Below are 19,127 nucleotides of genomic sequence, written 5' to 3' on the forward strand. Positions count from 1 at the left end.
CCCAGCCCGCCTGCTCTGCTGCGGTTTGTACCTCACCAACTGCTGCCTTTGCTATTCACGGCTTTGTATGATAATCTAATCCCCGTCTGTACCAGGTGAGCTCCTGCTCTCGGCAGAGCAAGGTGAACGCTGTTTTGAGGGCAGCACCGTTAGCTGGTAAGTCACCTCCTGGGATATGCTTCAGTATCACTGTGCTCAAAATAAAGGGCTATTTTCCTTATAGATGCCTCCCTGATCTCTGGTATTTGAGGAACAACTTCAGTAGATTTCTGACTAATACCAAAGTGCATCTGGAAGGAAAATTTACTTCTGAAAAAAAAACCAAAACACAACAAACCTTTATTAAATGTGGCATCATTGTACCAGAACAGCAGCTGTCCCAGACCAACAGGGCTTTTCAGGCTGAAGAAAAGGTTTAGGAATGCTTTTGTTCCCGTGCTTGTTTTTGTTTTGAAGTGCTTTGTGGCTCAGTGGCTTTACCAGCATTCTCGATTTCTTCCTTTAAGACATCCAGCAGTGTCTGAGAACTCTCCAGAATCTGGGAAAGAAATAAAAATAGCTTATTTTTACATCACCTGTTTCTCTTATGAGTTCCCTTTGAATTCAGCTGATCTGCCTTGCAGCAAGAGGGATCTTCCACCCCTCACCACGTTTGATTCTTGGTGATATATCATCCTGTCTCACCTCCGGAGGAATTTCTCTGGTTCATGCTCATATTCTGAATATGAAACACGTAAAGCAATTTATCTGGTTTAGAGCATGAGCCAGAGAGCTCCCTGTGGGCTCAACTTCAGGATCTGTTTGCTTTTATTATTATTTTTGAAGGAGATATTGATACCTGGGCTTTTTCGATCAGCATTAGATTGTGCTCAGCTGACCCTGTTTCAACTGTCTTCCCATTAAAACTGCATGTTTTAGGTTTCTCACTTAAAGACTAGCTCAACTCTACAATGACCTTAACTCAGACTAAATTCTTCCTTTTATTAATTTTCTTCTATTTTTAGCTAATAACTGTGTATCACGTAACACTCCCACTTCCTGTGCACTAAGAAGCAAGGCTACCCATGGTTTAGGAGACTCACAGCCTGTCCGTCTCACAGTTTCAAAGTTCTAACAGTGGACAATTGTAACAAAATGGGATAGTAGGGTTGTAGTCCCAAAGGTGCTTTACGCTCCTGTGAACCTGTGGGAATGACGGAGCGGTCAGAGAAGCGCTAAGGTAAGTGCCCTGCGGGAGGCGGCTCCAGCAGGACGTGTTGGTGGGATCTCACCAGCTTGTCCGCAGAAAAAGGTGGAGTTTAGTGACTATCAGGGGCTGGGGAGGCAAGGATGTGATTACAGAGATGTGCACCCCTAGGAAAGGGACTTTGTTACTGGTTCCTGTTTGCAGGATGTCTGTGTTTCCAACCTACCTCTGCTTCTTTCCTACTGTGACTCTCTTCTCATTTCAATAAACATGAATTCATTTGTAGGCTGGGGGTTGTAACTTGTATCTCAGGGAAGGTTTCTGGTTGTTCCTGTATCTTTACAACACTGTTTCCAAGCTGTTATATTTTTATGCAGGTTCCCCCTTTCACCCCAAACCACCAGTTCTTGAAGTAGGCTGAGAAAACAGCTCCAGCCTCATCTGAAACGTGTCGCTGGAAAGTATTGACTTTGGGAGATGAAGAGGATCTGATAGATTAATAGATTAGTGACCATATTAAAAGAAACAGTGGGAAGAGGAGAATGTAGTCAGCAGCTCCTGGGGAAGGGATGCTCTTGGACTCAGCAGCTCCTTGTTACCAACGGAGGGAAGATCTGCAAGACAGCTGGGAAGATCCTTTTATTTTTCTAGTAAGTAGATTGGTTGGTAATTCAAAAGTGAATTCAGCTGTTATCCTACACTCAGGATGAAGCAGGCCCAGCCTGTCAGTTGATGGGGAAGGCAAAGTGTTGGAGCCATCCCAGTAACTGAAATAATGGGAATGGCCCTTGTGCTGTTTGTCTCCTTCCCACCCCTTTACTGTGCCAACATTTCTGCTCTTTTATGATACTATCATGATCGTGTTCCACTAAAGATAGAAGGAAATGACATGAGAAGTTGAGCAAAGAGAGTTATCAGTTTGGTGTTACCTGCATGAATTCATGGTTTTCTGGGTCAATGTCTTCTCTCTGGTTTCCTCTTTTCTTCCACCCCCCAAATGATCATAGAATCATTTCAATTGGAAGAGACCCTCAGGATCACTGAGTCCAACCATAACCTGACTCCAGCACTGCCCCATGTCCTGAGAACCTCATGTCCGTCTGTCCAGCCCTCCAGGGATGGTGACTCCAGCACTGCCCTGGGCAGCCTGTTCCAATGCCCCACAGCCCTTTGGGGAAGAAATTGTTCCCCACATCCAACCTCAGCCTCCCCTGGTGCAACTTGAGGCCGTTTCCTCTTCTCTGTGAGAAGTTTTTTTTTCTTGTAGGGGTCCATTCCAAGGGCCATATCTTTGTATTTTGACAATGTGCTTTAACTCAGCCCCCACTTTCCTCCCGCTGCGACGGGCCGCTCGGTCTCGCTGGGCACCCGAAGGCGGGGACGCTGCGCCCTTCGGCACCGCCGGGCTGCGCTCCCAGAAGCTCAGACAGCACCAAACCAGACCCAAACTAAGCTCCCCATGGCGGGGGCGCCTGTGCCGGAGCTCCGGGCGGTTACCTTGCCGTAGGCCGCCTCTGTCTCGGCGATGGTCCGGTCGAGCTCGCTGCGGGCAGCCAGGTTCCGGGCCAGGCTCTCGCTGGTGCGGGCCAGCCGCTCGGTCAGCGCCCAGATCCGGCCCTGCAGCCGGGCCCGCTCCGCCTCCTCGTCCCGGATCCGCCCGCTCAGCTCCTCCCGCCGGGCGCGCAGCTCCGCCAGCCCTGCGGGCACCGACCCGTCAGCCCCGGCCCGCGCCCCGGCCCCGCCGCCGCCCGGCCCCGCTCACCCTCCCGCAGCTCCTCGTTGTAGCTCCGCAGCGCGGCCCCGGGGCCGCTCATCGCCCCGGCCCAACGTCCCGCCGCGCTCCGCCCCTTCCTGCGGCGCGGCCCGCATGGAGCCGCCGGCGGGCGCGGGGCTGTCCGCCGCCTGGCACACGCTCAGCACCGCGCTGGTGCCGCCCGCCGCCCTGGGGCTGGTGAGCGGGACGGGACGGGAGGGCGGGCAGCGCCCGGGGAGGACGCGCCGCTCCCCGCTCGCGGGTCTCTGGGCCCTGTCGGGACCGGCCCCGTGGGTTCCGAGCAGGCCCCGACTCACCGTTCTGCCGCTCCGGGGTCCGGGTTCCGGCGGTGCGGGGTCCGGGTTCCGGCGGTGCGGGGTCCGGGTTCTGCCGCTCCGGGGTCCGGGTTCTGCCACTCCGGGGTCCGGCGCTGCGCGGTGCGGGGGGGAAAAGCGGCCTGAGCTGCCGGCTGGGGAAGGGGGATCTGGCCGCGTTTGCTCGGGGCTGCCGGGGAAAGGCCGTGGCGGTCCAGCCGTCCCCCTTCCCATCACACCAGCCAGGGAAGCGTATGGGCCAAAGCCAGGAGCCGGCTCCCCAGCCGTGCTGCGGCTCTGCTCCCGCTCGCTCTCCAAGGGAGATAATCACCAGCCAGGGAAGGTTTTGCCCCGGTTTTCCCTCAGAGCCTGGCTTCTCAGGGCCCCGAGGGTGGCTCATGGCTCTCCCATCCGTGCGTGTGTCCTGCAGTGGCTGCCAGCAGGGACAGCAGTGGATGGGGACAGCAGTGAAGGGCACAGCGATGGACGGTGTTTGGGTGCTGGGCCTGGGAGGTGGGCGCTTGGCTTCCAGCAGCGGCTGAGACCCCAGCGGGTCTCCACGGAGCGACAGTATCTGCCAGGTTTGATGGCAGAGCCTGCGTGCGTTTGGTTCCTGTGCTGTGAGACGAATGGTCTCCTCTGCTTAACCTGGTGTCCCCTCTGCTTTCCAGGCAGCACCGAGGTCCGGCGCTGCGGGGCCGCTGCAGGATGCCGACCTGCGGGCAGCCCTGGACGTGCTGCGGCGGCACGACTTGCACTGCGTGGTGGAGGAGTGGTTCATGGAGGTGCTGCAGACGGACCTGCAGGCAAACATAGCTCCCGAGTTCTGGAACTGTATTGGCCAGTATGAAAACACAGCGGAGGAGCCCCAGTGCGCCTCGCTCCTTCTGGACGCGTTCTGTCTCCTCAAGCGCCGCCTGGACCCCTACCTGAACAGCCTGGAACTTCTGGAGAGATGGACCAAGGCGGGATTGCTCCTGGGGACAGGTGCTCAGATGCTGCAGGAGAAGTTCTACACCATGTTCAAAGCCATCCTTTTCTTCTCCACTACCGAATCCTTCCAGGAAATGATCCAACAGTTCTACAGCCGCACTTTCAGGATATACATGCGGCAGTGGAAGAAAGGAGAAGATGGAACGAACGAGGGCGAGAGCAGCATGAGCGAGACCGAGCAGGAGAGTGACACGGAGGAGGGCGGAGGAGAGAGCCCGCTGTGTGCGGGCTGCAGCAGCAAGAGGGAGCGGTGCTGGTGCCCCAAGGCCATGGAGCAGTTCCAGCAGCTCAATGACGTTCTGTACGTAGGTGACGGGCTGGTGGCTGTCGCTCAGAACAAGCAGGTGGTCTGGATGGGGAGCAGGAGCAGGTTTTCTCGGTATCTGAGAACTGGAGGAGTCAGGCTGTGTCGTGGTACAGGGTGAACCTGACACAGGGTTTCTGCAGCTGGTTGCCGGCTGGTGGTTGAACTAGAGCAGATCTTGAGACAGAAAGTTCTCTCTCTGGGTGTGGGAATATCTTTCTCTTGCTCTAAGGCCTTCTGCTCACAAAGAAGTAAACTTTTCTAAATGAAAAACCTTTTGACGGCTAGCAAATAATGTTTCTAAGACAGGATAGCAGCAGTGCCATGTGTTATACACGCAGTGCATTTACGCGGGCTGTCAGAGCACTTAAGAGCTAGGCCTGTGTCTGTGGAGGGTATGGGGAGGAAGGAACTTCAGGTAGCTAGATTTTCTTGATTTGCTTGTACGTTTGCTTCCCCACGCTCTGGATCGGGTCTCTGTGTCTGCAGCCGCCGGCTGAATCTGCTGGAGAGGGTGAGCGCCGATGCTGTGACCACCATCCTGCACAGGATGATCGAGGAGAGGATGGAGCAGCGCTGCAGGGGGGAGTACGAGCGCTCCTTCCTCAGCGAGTTCCAGGAGGTAAGGGCGGCGCACGGGCAGCTGCTCCTGTTGCAGCTTTAGCAGCTCAGGCTAAAGCAGATTCTGCCTGAAAACACCTGGTCCAGGGCTGCCACTATCCCCAGTTTGATTTACACCGGCGGGGGAAGGTTTGCTCTGACTTGTGTGTAATAGACCATTATATTTCACCTGGTGACGTCCGCAGTAATGAAGGAATTTCTGTGGTTTCATTTTACGAGCTACAAGTACATGTAGTGCCACCTAACCTGCCGAGGACCCTCCCTTTGCGTAGATGGGCCCATAATTAGATTTTATGTGGCTGTTCCCTGTCCTCTTTCCAAGTTTTCAACACCCCTTTAAAATAGAGAGCGAGGATGGGAGATGATACTCTGGTGTTGATCTCACCAGTGGGCTACATATAGAATTAAAACCCTTCCTTGCAACTACCCATTTTTTTTGCTGCTGCCTTAAAGTGAGTTCCCGTTGGGCTGTTTACCCAGCGTGACCTTAAAATCAAGTTGTTCTCCAGGCTGTGGCTGTTCCAGGACACAGCCCTGGCTCCGCGGACTCGCTCTTTGTCCCTCGGTGCCTTTCCCTGTGCCCAAGGACAACGCGTGACGCCGGGTTGCCGTGCAAACCAGACCGCTCGCTGTGGTTGCCCCAGTTTCCTTGCTGCTTGCCATGCCGGCCGTTTCTGTTGTCTGCAAACATGAGCAGTTATTTTATATTTGCTTCCCTTCAGTTGCTGTGCAACACTTTCTTTATGAACCCAGTGCGAAATGCTTTTGGATGCCCTGGAGATTGTTTAAGGGCACTTTAAGGGCACCAGAGAAAATGCAGCCGTGTTCCACTTGTCAGACGTTGCAGAAGGTCCCTTTGCTCCCACCTCATTGGAAAGGCCAATGCGTTTGGCCACAGAGTGTTGGAATATGTTAGAATTAGGAAGAGAGAATTTAAAGGAAAAAAGCACAAGCCTGGCGAGCTAAAAGTGAAATGTTGTTTGATAATTGGGCTCTAACAGGAGCACTCAGAGAAGATAAACTCATGAGGAAGAATGGGTTGGTTTGATAATAATAGTATTCATTAAAACTGAGTTGCTTTGCATCAGTTGCTGTCTATTCCTTCTGCCCGTTAGGAGAACTTGCCCAGATCGATGCCCGGCTGTTCAGGTTCATCCTGCCTTGTAGTTGGTGGAACTGGTGCATTTCTTCAGTGGTTCCTCAGCTGAATGGATAATTAAAGATTAATGTCAGCAAACCAGACCTTGACTTAGCATTTTTGTTTCAGGCTGTCGGAATTTGGTATCAAAAAATAATAAAATCTAGTAGCTATTAATACTCAAATGCTATCCCAGAAGTAGCACATATTTGCCACTTTGAAGGGGAAATTAAAAAAAAAGCATTTCATCTGGATATCGTAGTTGAGTACCTTTGAAATTTGACAGTTATACATTTCTCTATAGAAAACTTAATCTTGGATACGAAAAATTAATGTTTTGATGTTCTCTCTTCAGGTTTTAATTTTATTATTAAGTGACTAGGCTGGTATTTGAGGTCTTGATGTGAAGTGCCTGAGTGTGGTTGTTTGTCTGTGAGTCCCTGGGATGACTTGCTTGCCCTTCATTGATTTTAGGAATCATAGAAATTTTGGGCCAAGGATGGTGCGATGGGCAATTCGTTCATATTCCCAGAATAGTTCTGCAGGTATAGAATGGAATTCTGCAAGAACAGAATAGCATGTGAGTTTTTTATATACCTTATTCTTTTTGGAGCCCAGCGCCTATGCACAGTCCTCAGCCAGCCCTCAGAATCACAGAATCCCAGAGTGTCAGGGGTTGAAGGGCCCTGGAAAGCTCATCCAGTGCAATCCCCCCATGGAGCAGGAACACCCAGATGAGGTTACACAGGAAGGTGTCCAGGCGGGTTGGAATGTCTGCACAGAAGGAGACTCCACAACCCCCCTGGGCAGCCTGGGCCAGGCTCTGCCACCCTCACCAGGAAGAAGTTTCTTCTCATATTTAAGTGGAACCTCCTGTGTTCCAGTCTGTACCCATTGCCCCTTGTCCTGTCACTGGTTGTCACCAGAAGAGCCTGGCTCCATCCTCCTGACACTCCCCCTTTCCATATTGATCCCCAGGAATGAGTCCCCCCTCAGTGTCCTCTTGTCCAGCTCCAGAGCCCCAGCTCCCTCAGCCTTTCCTCACACGGGAGATGCTCCACTCCCTTCAGCATCTTGGTGGCTGCGCTGGACTCTCTCCAGCAGTTCCCTGTCCTGCTGGAACTGAGGGGCCACAACTGGACACAAGATTCCAGGTGTGGTCTCCCCAGGGCAGAGCAGAGGGGCAGGAGAACCTCTCTGACCTACTGACCACCCCCTTCTAACCCACCCCAGGTACCATTGGCTTCCTGGCCACAAGGGCCCAGTGCTGGCTCATGGTCACCCTGCTGTCCCCAGGACCCCCAGGTCCCTTTCCCCTACGCTGCTCTCTAATAGGTCATTCCCCAACCTATACTGGAACCTGGGGTTGTTCCTGCCCAGATGCAATACCCCTTATCTTCTCCTACACACCTGCACAACTGGATCTTCTGTATCTTTAGCTAAAGTTCATATTATTTCAGCTCAGCTTTTCCTGTCTATAGCCCAGGCCAGGGTGCATTTGTGGAGCAGCTGGAGGCAGCGCTGTCCTTGCCCAGCAGCCCATTCCTGCTGTCAGTGGGAGGTGTGGGACACGGTTGTGTTCACCATCCCTCTCTCTCTCCTCTGACAGTGGATGGAGAAGGTGATCGGCTGGCTCAGCAGGGTTTTTCTGCACGACGGCCCCTCGGCACGCTCCTCTCCAGACGCCAGCAGCACCTTAAAGCACTGGCGGTGCCACGTCCAAAGGTTCTTCTACCGCATCTATGCCAGCATGCGCATCGAAGAGCTCTTCAGCATCATTCGAGGTGGGTGTGACCCGTGCACTCTTGGACTGTGTTGTCCCAAAACCAGGGTTCTGTCACCTGGTGTGCAAAAAAGCCAGATTGTAGCACACAGAGATAAGATATTGTTTATTACTAAGTTGTGGAAGTCCGCATGCTGGAATAACGCCAGCACACCAGTAAGAAAAGTAAAAGGCATTATATACAAAATCGTATCACTATGTTCACACCCTAAAGAGCCAATTGGTTACACATTTGCATATTGCATTACATAATGCTTTTAGCATATAATGAGCAACATTCAGCTAAAGGACGCTTTATCCAACCATCTTGAGATATGTGTTAAAGCAAGACTCAGCTAATTGTGTGGGCTCCAAAGTGTCTAGAGCTGCAAGGTCAGTAGTGTCTGTACTTCGTGATCAGGTGTTTTGCAAGTCGCTCTTATCTTTGTTATATGAGCAGACTGACTTAACACTGAAAGGATTTACGGATCTTTAGGTTAGCAATTGCAGACAGGATTCATTCTTCTAAATGATGATAACAACAGGGTGAATGATAAATCTGTCTTAATCCCCTGCTGTGCCACCCTGTCTCCTCTTGCCTCCCCACTGTGTCTGATGGCTGCTTGGTCTGTAGATTTCCCGGAGTCGAAGCCTGCTGTGGAGGACCTCAAATTCTGCTTGGAAAGGACTAATCAGAGGCAGCAGCTGCTCAGCTCCCTGAAAAGTGCTCTGGAAGTGCGACTTCTGCATCCTGGTGGGTGTGACATCCCGGCGTACGTCATAACACTGTAGGGAGCCTGGGCGTGAGGGGGATCTGCTGGGAGCATCATCTGATTTTGTGTTTGATGAGTGAGAGGCAGGCAGACCGCACATCACTGCTCTCCATGCTGGAGTCTGCATGGGCAGCAGTGCCTGATCGTATCCCAGCTCCTTTCTACCTCATTTTTGCAGTGTGGTCAGGAGCCAAGCTAGAAGTTTAGCTTTGGTCCATGCGGGTCAAGGCTTCTTTGCTGTGTGTGGTGTGAGCTCCTAATGCACCGCCGGGGCTTAGCTGGTTTCTCTCAGTCTCTGAGCCTGCGTTTGCAGCTGGAACTGGTTTCTCAGACACATTCCTTCCTCTCGCTTGCAGGAGTCAACACATCGGACATCATCACTCTGTATATCTCGGCCATCAAGGCCTTGCGGGAGCTCGACCCCTCTATGGTTATCCTGGAGGTCGCCTGTGAGCCCATCAGGAAGTACCTGAGGTAGGAGGCTGGTGGGACAGTCGTATGCATCCCTTTTCCCTCCTCTTCCCTTCACCTGCTTTGTTCCTCTGGCCTCTCGGCAGGACTCGGGAAGACACGGTGCGGCAGATCGTGGCCGGTCTCACAGGGGATGCCGAGGGCTCCAGTGATCTTGCGAACGAGCTCTCGAAAGCTGACCCGGTGACCCTGGAGAATGGCCAGGAGAGTGACGATGACATCGCAGAACCAGGGGACTGGGTTCCTGACCCAGTTGATGCAGATCCAGGTGAGATGCCAAGCCCAAAGTCCTGCTGTTCTCCCTGCTGGGCTGCAGTCCGGAGCAGCTCGTCACTAGTCCTGGAGAGCTGAGCTGGGCTGGGGCAGGTCTCTGTTAATCTCACGCTGTCATCTGCTGCATTTCACTAGGAAAATCAAGTTCCAAGCGTCGGTCCTCGGACATCATCAGCCTGCTGGTGAGCATCTATGGCAGCAAGGACCTGTTTATCAACGAATACCGCACGCTTCTGGCTGACCGGCTGCTACATCAGTTCAACTACAGCGTTGAGAGGTGAGGTCCATGTGCCCAACCCCAGGGCTTCCAATGGTAAAATCACCCGCTAAAGGTGCTTCAGACTCAGTCCTATGAACGGTTGATTCTGCAGCCAGGAATGTCTTGGGACATTTCCTCTGCAGCTTTGGGGTTGCATCTAGAATTTCATGTGCTCACCTCTTCTCAGGCTGCTTCTTGCTCAGTCCTGCCTTTGACTCATAGGGCAGCATGTAGTTAAATTGGAGGCACAACACCCTCTTAACTCCATCCCATGTTTTCTGGTGGCTCCCAGGCTGCTGAGAGTCAGCAGAAAGTATCAAAGTAAGAGAAAGGGATGAAGCCTCAGGAAACCTCAGTTGCAACCCAACTGTGTCTTGGTTCAACAGTGGTTTTCCTTTCCGTGAGATGCAGCCGGTGTGAGCCACATCTGGGGTGTGCAGGTGCAGGAAAGCGGCTCCCCAAATGCTGCGGTCGCACTGTGCTGTCGCGGGGGATGGCTTGGTGCTGTGCTCGTCCAAATGCAAGTGATGGGGAGGGCTTCAAAAGCTGCTGCTGGCCTACAGAGAGGGTGATTGTTCCTCACTTGGGTGCCAGGAGGCATCGTGTTCAGTAATGTGCCTTGTGAGGCTCCCTGGGAGGAGCACAGGTGGGCCAGGAACAGCTCTCTCTGGCTGTGGTGCAAAGGGTGGAGGCCAAACCAGGCTCGTCTGTGTGAGGGACCCGTGTCTGATCTGTTGTTTCTCTTCTCAGGGAAATCCGCAACGTGGAGCTGCTGAAGCTGCGGTTTGGTGAAGCTCAGATGCACTATTGCGAAGTCATGTTAAAAGTAACTTTTTTTACCATTCCAGTCCTGGGTGTTTGAGCTCACTGGGGACAGGGAGGAATTTGAGGATTGACCCAAAAAGGGTCTTTTAGGAAAGTTTAGTTCCCAAAATCCCAGTGAGGGGGCTGATCTCTGACAGGCAGACGTGCATTGAAAATCATGTCTGTTTTTTAAGCCCCATGGGTCGGGTTATCGACTCTGGGGAATGGTCACTCTGTTGCTGTTGTTTGTCCTGCCCTTCCTGCAGCACAGGGCTCTTCCCTGGGCTATTCCAGCTCCTCTGGCATTGGGACTCTGCAGTTTAATTCACTTGCAGCACTGCGGGAAGAGCACAGATCCAGAGGGACCCCGGTGTGGGCTCACACACATCATCACGTCATTTCCAGTGTCCCCATCATCACTTGGAGATATTAGTCACCTTGTTTAAGCTTCTCCTTTACTAAGGGTTAGTACTGACTTGGAAGAGAAGCTGTGCTCGTCCAAAATCAAGTGATGTGGAGGGCTTCAAAAAGCTGCTGCTGGCCTACAGAGAGGGTGGCTGTTCCTCACTGGGATGCCAGGAGGCATCCTGTTCAGTGTCCTCTGCCTTTTCCAGGATATGGCTGACTCGCGACGCATTAATGCCAACATTCGTGATGAGGAGGAGAAACTCCCGGAGGAGGAGAAGCCACCATTCAGCCTCGTCGCCGTTATCCTGTCGAGCGAGTTCTGGCCACCGCTGAAGGAGGAGAAGCTGGAGCTTCCGGAGCAGGTCAAGGAGGCCATGGAAGCCTATTCCAAGAAGTATGAGAAATTAAAGGTGAGGCAACCTTAACACTCCTTAAAAAAGGTGTATGCTGTTCAGACTGTTACATAGTGTGGCTTATGCAAAGTCCCCTTTAACATCCCTTAAGGTTTAGCTGCTAGTATACCCATGCTGTTATGGTGGAATCTCAAAGTCCCTCAGCTTTTGGAAGCTGTGCTAGTTTAGCTGTTGCCAAAAGAAGGGTTTATCTCCTATGGGGTGCCGGGGCTGTCACAGGGATTGTAGCTAGGGAAAAGAGTTTTCTAAAGTGTGCCAGTGTTTGTTAGTTAAATGGATACTGAGCTGGAAGCTCTTGGGCATCCGAAGTCTGGTCTAAGCTTGTTGGCCCGAGTTCAGGAGTAGTAAGAGTGATACCCTCTCCCTGTTGGCCTCTCCACTACTCTGTCACTGTTTGTCCTCTTGAAAATAAACTCTTTTAACACGGTCTCATTTTAAGATTCACTGTTAGTCTGGAGTTTGAATGTGGCTTCTCCTTCTGCCTGTGGTCTCTCCTGGGTTGTTTCATTCACTTCTGGAGGGTCCACGTTAGACAGTTGAAGTGCAAGCATTTTTGGTCAGTTTGTGGCTCAAAGATGGAATACGTGCCTTTATAAACAGCGTGGCAAGGTGGAAGAGAGGCAGACCGAGCAAATACAAGCAACCATGAAGTATTCTTCTGTTCTCCAGGCACTTGATCGTGGCAGTTAGTCAGATAGAGAAGGCTGAGGTGCATCTTGCTCTGCACATACAGAATGGGTTGGAAGCAGGAACATCTGTCTGGAAGTCAAGGAACATCTCGGTCACTTCCAGAGCTGTGCTCTTGGCTTTCTCACCTTGCAGTTTCTTACCCGTTGGAGTGCGGGTGACACAGCTGGAGCATGGATGATTCAGAATTCAGGTCGACCTGTCATGCCAGCGTGGTGTGTGCACACACAGAGGGTTCTTTGCAGCCAGCCAGAACACAATTTGGTGTCTGATGCACATGTTCCTCTTTGCCTGTCCACTTGTGCTCTGACTCCACTTCAGGCCTGGTTTCCTATATCCTTTCTTGAATTTGTTGTTTTGCACCAGATGATACATGCCATGAGGCTGGGAAGCTCATAGCTCTAGGTCAGGGCTGTCAAACCCATTTTGAGTACGATTCCTACTCATTTTGTAGGAGTAGTTACATTTATACAGTCCTAAAATTACATTTGGCCCCTTGAAGGCAACTGTGAGGATGATGTGGCCCCCTGTGGAAATGAGCATTACACCCTGCTCTAGATCCTGTCTCTTCTGCTGTAGCTACGTGCCAGATGTGGCTGCCAGCTGATTGTGTCCTGCTAAAAATTAGGAGGGGATGGAGGAGGGGATGCAAGGAGGAAGCAGTGTCCTTGAGCATCCCCACCTTCAAAGCACGCAGTTGTCTTTTCACAGCAGTCTCAGAACAGACTGCTTCTCTTCTGATGAAATCCTGCCCCGGATGAATATTTATTTTCCGGTAGGAATTTGTCCTGAGTGGCCCAGTTGGTCTTCCAGTGTTTCCTCAACCTGCGCTTGCCCTGCCAGCGAGCTGAGGGACTGGCTGTCAGGGGCACTGGTCTTGGGCAAGGGCTGGACAACAGCCTGTGCCAAGGAGGACGTTTCCCATGGGGGTGGTGGCAGCGCTGGGTGACTCATGAGCAGGGGAGCAGCTTTGGTATCTGGTGTGTGGAGCACAGCTGGCCCTGGTGGTAGAGGGTTGTTTGCCATAACACAGCTCTTAGTGGTTCTTGTTAGATCCGCTCTGAGCGGCTGCTGCCCACTTTTCCAGGCCATGAGGACCCTGAACTGGAAGTACCACCTGGGCCTGGTGAACTTGGACGTGGAGCTGGCAGACCGCACCCTGTCCCTGTCCGTCTCTCCCGTGCATGCTGCCATCATCCTGCACTTCCAGACCAAGAGTGAGTGTCGTGGCAGAGACTCGGCATGACCACCCGTGTCTGTGCTTCCCGTGGGGACTGGGTGGGAAAGCCACGTTGCTCAGGTGGCTGAAGGCTCTGAGAGCTCTGGCAGCAGGACCAAGACCTAGTTCATGGGCTCAGATCATGAGGGCTCAGCCAGGTCTCCAGCTCTCCAAGGAGACAGCACCGGGCAGCAGCACAGCCCAGGGACCGCTCTGCTTTTGGGCAGTCACTACACACAGCGGCTCACTCCTGGCAGTGGCTCTGCAGCCTTCCCCAGTCTCTGTAACATCCTGGCATGTCCCTCACACCGAGAAAGCCCTTGAGGTGCTGGAGTGAGTTCAGAGAAGGGAACGGAGCTGGTGAGGGGCTGGAGCACAAGTGTGATGGAGCGGCTGAGGGACCTGGGGGTTCAGCTGGAGAACAGGAGCTGAGGGGAGACCTTCTGATCTCTGAACTGCCTGAAAGGAGCTTGGAGCCAGGGGGGGTCGGGCTCTGCTCCCCAGGAACAAGCGCCAGGAGCAGAGGAAATGGCCTCAAGTTGCGCCAGGGGAGGTTGAGGTTGGATGTGGGGAACAATTTCTTCCCCAAAGGGCTGTGGGGCATTGAACAGGCTGCCCAGGGCAGTGCTGGAGTCTCCATCCCTGGAGGGTCGGACAGACGGACATGAGGTTCTCAGGACATGGGTCAGTGCCAGGGGTGGGTTAATGGTTGGACTCTTGAGGGTCTTTTCCAACCAAAATCATTCTGTGATTCTATGCTGGAGGTGGGTGGGTGTCCTGTTCTCTTCTTCTCTCTGCTATCCGTGTTCTCCGCAGGTACATGGACACTGACAGAGCTCAGTGAAGTGCTCAAGGTGCCCGTGACATCGCTGAAGCGCAAGATGACGCTGTGGCTGCAGCAGGGTGTCCTGCGGGAAGAGCCCCAAGGCACCTTCACCGTGATTGAGGAGGAGCAGAAGGACCAGGGGGAGAAGGTGGTTCTCATAGACAGCGATGACGAGGGGGACTCTGCCATGGCGTCACAGGCTGACCAGAAGGAGGAAGAGCTGCAGGTACCCATCTGTGCATCTTGGTTCCTTGCAAAGCTGGCAGGACAACGCAAACATCTCGTGCTTTTGTCTTTGGGGAATCTGATTAAGATGATGAATTTGATTTGCACTTTGGATTTGCATTTTCCACTGCAAGTGGCTCAGTCCAGCAAGGGGCTTTTTTTGAAGTGGTTATCTCTTGATTAATGGTCACTGGTGCAGGTGCTGGATCGCAGCTTTCCCTCCTGAAAAGTGCCCAGCTGCCGAGCCACGCAGCTGTTTGCACAGCTCTAAATACCTTTTTTTTTTTTCAAGTTTAAAAAACCAAAAGTCTGAGACATTATTTCATATTTGAAAATAGTCATAACTTATTTGGATTCACCCAAGCAGAGCTTTTTGGCACTTAACCTGCCAGCAAGGTTTACGCAGCACTAACAGCTGGACCTTTGCTATGTCTGTGTTGTGGTTCCTGGGCACTTCCAGAGCTTTTCCTGCCCGTGTGTTCTGTGTGTGTTGTGTCACTGCGCAACATGGAGGTGTCATACCGGTGTTTATCCACTGAGGGTCATGCACGTCTTGCACGTCAAATCCCAGTTTCTGTCCGTGTGTCTCAACACCCGACGCTGATATTTTTCTTTCAAGACCACATGCTCATGGCTGAGAGCAGAACTTACTGCCAGCCGCAGCCCTGCTCTGCTTTTGGGACGTGGGATACTAACGCACCCCTTTTCTTCATGGTGTAGGTGTCAGTGTGAGTTATTGTTGTGTGTTCACCCTCCGCAGCTGTTCTGGACGTACATCCAGGCTATGCTGACCAACCTGGAGAGCCTGTCCCTGGAGAGGATTCACAGCATGCTGAAGATGTTTGTGATGACAGGCCCGGTGGTGACAGAGATCGATATACAGGAGCTGCAGGGTTTCCTCCAGAAGAAGGTCCGGGACCAGCAACTCATCTACTCCGGAGGTGTCTATCGCCTGCCCAAGAACTGCAACTAGACTGTGAGCGTCCCTGCTCCCCTCGGTGTCACTGCTCCGTGCCTGTGCTCGGCTCCTCAGTGCCTCCCAGCTCTGTGCATCCTGCTGGGGACGTTCTGTGCCCTGGGGGTTTGCTCTGCCCTCTTCCCCCAAAGGGTTTCCATGTGGAGACAGCAGCAGCCTGGCCTGTGCACCCCACAACTTCTGGGGCTGGGCCTGCTCCCCACATGGCTTTTCCTCCCGTACGTGAGTGTCTGGGCCAGCTTCCCTGGTTAATAAAAACCAGCAGTCTCCTTTTGCAGATGGTACCAACTCTTTTCTTTCCTCTCCTCTCGGCAGAGCGCTCTTGGCACCAGCCTTCCCACAGCCCAGGGTGGGCAGGGACCTCCCCGGTCTGCCGGGCACCGTCTCCCTTTCGGTGGGTCTCCGTCTGCAGCCTTGGAGGGGTTTGGAAGGGCTCTCTTGGCTCCCGTTGCTGTCTGGGTCTCTCTGTGTGGCTAAAGCAGTGTCTTGCAGCTGGCACTGATGAGCAAGGCCCTACACAAAAGCAAGTGTTGCCGCTGTCTCCTTTGGCTGATGTGGGAGGAAAACTCCAGGGTCCGCTTACCCCTGTTTGAGGCTCTGAAATGGTGTGGAATCATTTTATTGTGGGATGAAGAATGCTTTAGATGGATGAGGCGTAACAGTTCTTCAGTCTCGGGGGCAAGTAAGTGGGTTACCCAGGTGCTGGCAGAATCGCATTGTTATGGCAGGAACACACGTGTCCCATGGCCATGGATGGTGTCCCCAGGAGTGCGTAATTCAGAGTTATTGGCACCACTGTGTATGGGATCATCCCCGAGCTCTGCTGGTTAAATGTCACACCCAAACAAGGGTACAAGATCAGGCAAAGGGTTTCGGATTGTCTTCAGTCTCCACTCAACAGCATTCAGGGTTCCTCAGTCCTCCTTTCCCAATGGGTTTTACTCATCAAGAGGAATATGTTTAGGAAATCTGGCTTTTACTAAAAATTTTCTTTCTGTGAAGCAAAGAATTGAGTTTCCATAGCCCGAGGAGTCTTTCCTGTGCGTTGCTGAATCTTCTGGCCCAGCCTGTGGGCACTGGGGCAGCTGGAGCTGAGACACCAAAGGGCCATGCTTAAAACATGGGAGCAGCCTGTAAGCCTGGCTCTGCGTCCAGGCGCACGAGAGACTTGTGGCACATCGAAAACAACCTGTATTTAATATTTAACCTTGTTTTTCACTGCCTGAAGGCCCGCAAGTCCTGGCGGGCATCCTTTGTGCAGCCACGGGCAGGATATGACCCTGGTCTCCCCTCGGGCACCTTTTCCTCTGTGGCTGAGCGCGTGTTGTGTTTCGTTCCAGGCTCATGGTCTGCAGCATTAGGAGCTGTTTGGCGTGTTCTGTTGTGAAACTTAAGATGTTCCTTGTGCTGTAGGGGCTCTGTGAATAACTGAATAAACCCCAATCTGTGAACATGTAGGATTTTACTCCAGGTAAAGCCGAGAAAGATGAGCAGCAGCTAATTCCAAATCACAGCAGGCTGGGGAGGGAAATCCACACCTGAATGCACGAGGAGCCCCCCCAGAGCCTGGTAGGACACCTGGCTGGACCTGTTGTCACCTGAGGGTGGGGGGATGGCCAGGACACAGTAGTGGCCTCATCATTGCTGTGCCCAGCATGGGATGTGCCTGGGGACATCCCTGGACGCCACGCGTGGAGGACATGAGACAAGATGTTGTGGAAGCACAGCTTGTTCAGCCCTGGGCAGAGCTCTGTGCTCCCTGCCCCTGCAGCAGGTCCTGGTGGCGTTTCCCTTGGGAAAACACCTCCCGGGGGCTTCTCCACATTCCCCCGAAGGCTGCTCAGCTCCTTGTGCTCAGCTCTTGCTCAGACCTGCAGCCACTACGGAATAAATCAAAGCAGCACACAAGTGCCAAAACCCGTGTGCTCTGGGAGGACAAGAGGGAGCAGGATGTGGGCAGGTGGTGGGGGCATCCCTGGAGGACCCCTCTGTCCTGGCTGTGCTGCAGTGCAGAGCCCCAGGGCTGCGTTTCACAGCTGCTCTTTTTTGCTTTCCCCCCGCTTTCCTGCCTGTCTTTCCCCCCTTTTCTTTCCCCCCTTTTCTTTCCCCCCTTTTCTTTCCCCCCTTTTCTTTCCCCCCTTTTCTTTCCCCCCTTTTCTTTTCCCCCTTTCCTTTCCCCCCTTTTCTTTCCCCCCTTTCCTTTCCCCCCTTTCCTTTCCCCCCTTTCCTTTCCCCCCGTTCCTTTCCCCCCTTTCCTTTCCCCCCCTTTCCTTTCCCCCCCTTTCCTTTCCCCCCCTTTCCTTTCCCCCCCTTTCCTTTCCCCCCCTTTCCTTTCCCCCCCTTTCCTTTCCCCCCCTTTCCTTTCCCCCCCTTTCCTTTCCCCCCCTTTCCTTTCCCCCCCTTTCCTTTCCCCCCCATTTCCTTTCCCCCCCTTCCTTTCCCCCCCTTCCTTTCCCCCCCTTCCTTTCCCCCCCTTCCTTTCCCCCCCTTTCCCCCCCCTTCCCCCTTGCCTTTCCCCTTTCCTACTTTCTTTTACTTCATTCCATTTTATTCTACTTTATTCTACTTTATCCTATTTTAATTCTACTTTTCCAGGAAAGAAAACGGAGCCGCTGGCAGCCCCGGGAAGGCAGGCGGCCGGGGCAGCAGGGGCAGCGTCTGGTGGCCGCGGGGGCCGGAGCCGCCCGGTCTGTGCGCAGCACGTCCCGCTCTGCGCTCCGTGTCTGAGCGGCGAGCGCCTGGGTGAGCTGCGGCCGCGGCTGGGCGGGGAAACGTCTCCTTTGGATCTTTTTGAGACCAAAGGAGCTGCCACCTTTGCAGCCCTGCAGCGGGGTCTGGCCCTGACCACCGGAGAAGCCCGGGCTGGCCGCAGGGGTGAGGAATGCGGCTGGTTCACCTTATTTTATAGATCAGTATGTCTGTGTGGGTGCAGGCGGCTCTGCCCACAAGGCAGGGTGCTGTGGGGCGGTGAGACCAAAGCCATGGTGGGGATGTGAAAGTCAGGACAGGATGAGCATCCTTCCTGCCTCCACCTTTCCCAGCCACCCACGACACTCCCTGTGGGCTGTGACGAGCGTGTCCGTGCTCAGCCCGGGGCGAGCGCCGCGCTGCGGGGGCACCCGGACCCGCGTCCTTCCCCACGCGGAGCCACCGGCCGAGCCGTGGTGTGGTCGCTTCCAAGTGTTACAACAAGGAAAACTCTGGTTTAATGAGCGCTTAAGCTTTTAAGGAATGTAAAAGTCTTAAAATTAATTGAAACAAGCTGGAAATGCAATTTTTCAGCCTGAGCGGAGGAAGCTGGAATAAAACCCAAAACAGGGCTTTGGGCTCTTCCCTGCACTGTTTGCCACCCAGCCACATTGATTCAGGCCAGAGCTGTGTCTGCTGGCCCGGGCAAAGCCCCGTCCTGGGTCCCTCACCCTGGCAAATCACTTCCACTTTCAGAGGAAAGAAAAAGTACATGTAGCTTGAAAATGCATGTAAAATTGCATTCCTTTACTCCTTAGGTGCTTGGAAATGGCTTCAGTTCCTCCGGGGTGTTGTACAGACGCCCTCGTTGCACACTATGAACCCTTTCCACGAACAATTGTTTACGTGGGTAAGTGTCGTGATGATTTTCTCTGATCGATGGTTTGGAGTTGATGTTTATGGCATCGAGGGGACGCCGTGTAGGTGACCGTCCCACCCGCAGCAGGAGCAGCTGCGGGCACTCGCTGCTCGCC

The 19,127-nt window shown here is 53.3% G+C and overlaps 2 protein-coding genes across 2 annotated transcripts; one reads left to right on the forward strand and one right to left on the reverse strand.

Annotated features, from left to right (window-relative positions):
- Positions 1-313: 313 nt before the first annotated feature.
- On the reverse strand, positions 314-3,072 carry LOC309447462 (microtubule nucleation factor SSNA1-like). The gene is made up of 3 exons (XM_082068090.1): positions 2,949-3,072; positions 2,684-2,883; positions 314-538 (listed from the first exon to the last, which is right to left on the reverse strand). The coding sequence occupies exons 1-3, from the start codon at positions 2,998-3,000 to the stop codon at positions 416-418; spliced, it is 375 nt and encodes a 124-aa protein (XP_081924216.1). The 5' UTR covers positions 3,001-3,072; the 3' UTR covers positions 314-415.
- ANAPC2 (anaphase promoting complex subunit 2) lies at positions 3,004-15,680 on the forward strand. Its single transcript, XM_082068089.1, has 13 exons — positions 3,004-3,137; positions 3,925-4,547; positions 5,040-5,172; positions 7,919-8,093; positions 8,706-8,825; positions 9,201-9,318; positions 9,402-9,583; positions 9,724-9,865; positions 10,598-10,673; positions 11,266-11,469; positions 13,247-13,376; positions 14,195-14,430; positions 15,190-15,680. Exons 1-13 carry the CDS (start codon positions 3,054-3,056, stop codon positions 15,400-15,402), a joined length of 2,436 nt encoding a protein of 811 aa, XP_081924215.1. The 5' UTR covers positions 3,004-3,053; the 3' UTR covers positions 15,403-15,680.
- Positions 15,681-19,127: the final 3,447 nt, after the last annotated feature.

The sequence above is a fragment of the Streptopelia decaocto genome, assembly GCF_964273445.1.
Source record: "Streptopelia decaocto genome assembly, chromosome: 17".
In the NCBI taxonomy this organism is placed as follows: Eukaryota; Metazoa; Chordata; class Aves; order Columbiformes; family Columbidae; genus Streptopelia; species Streptopelia decaocto.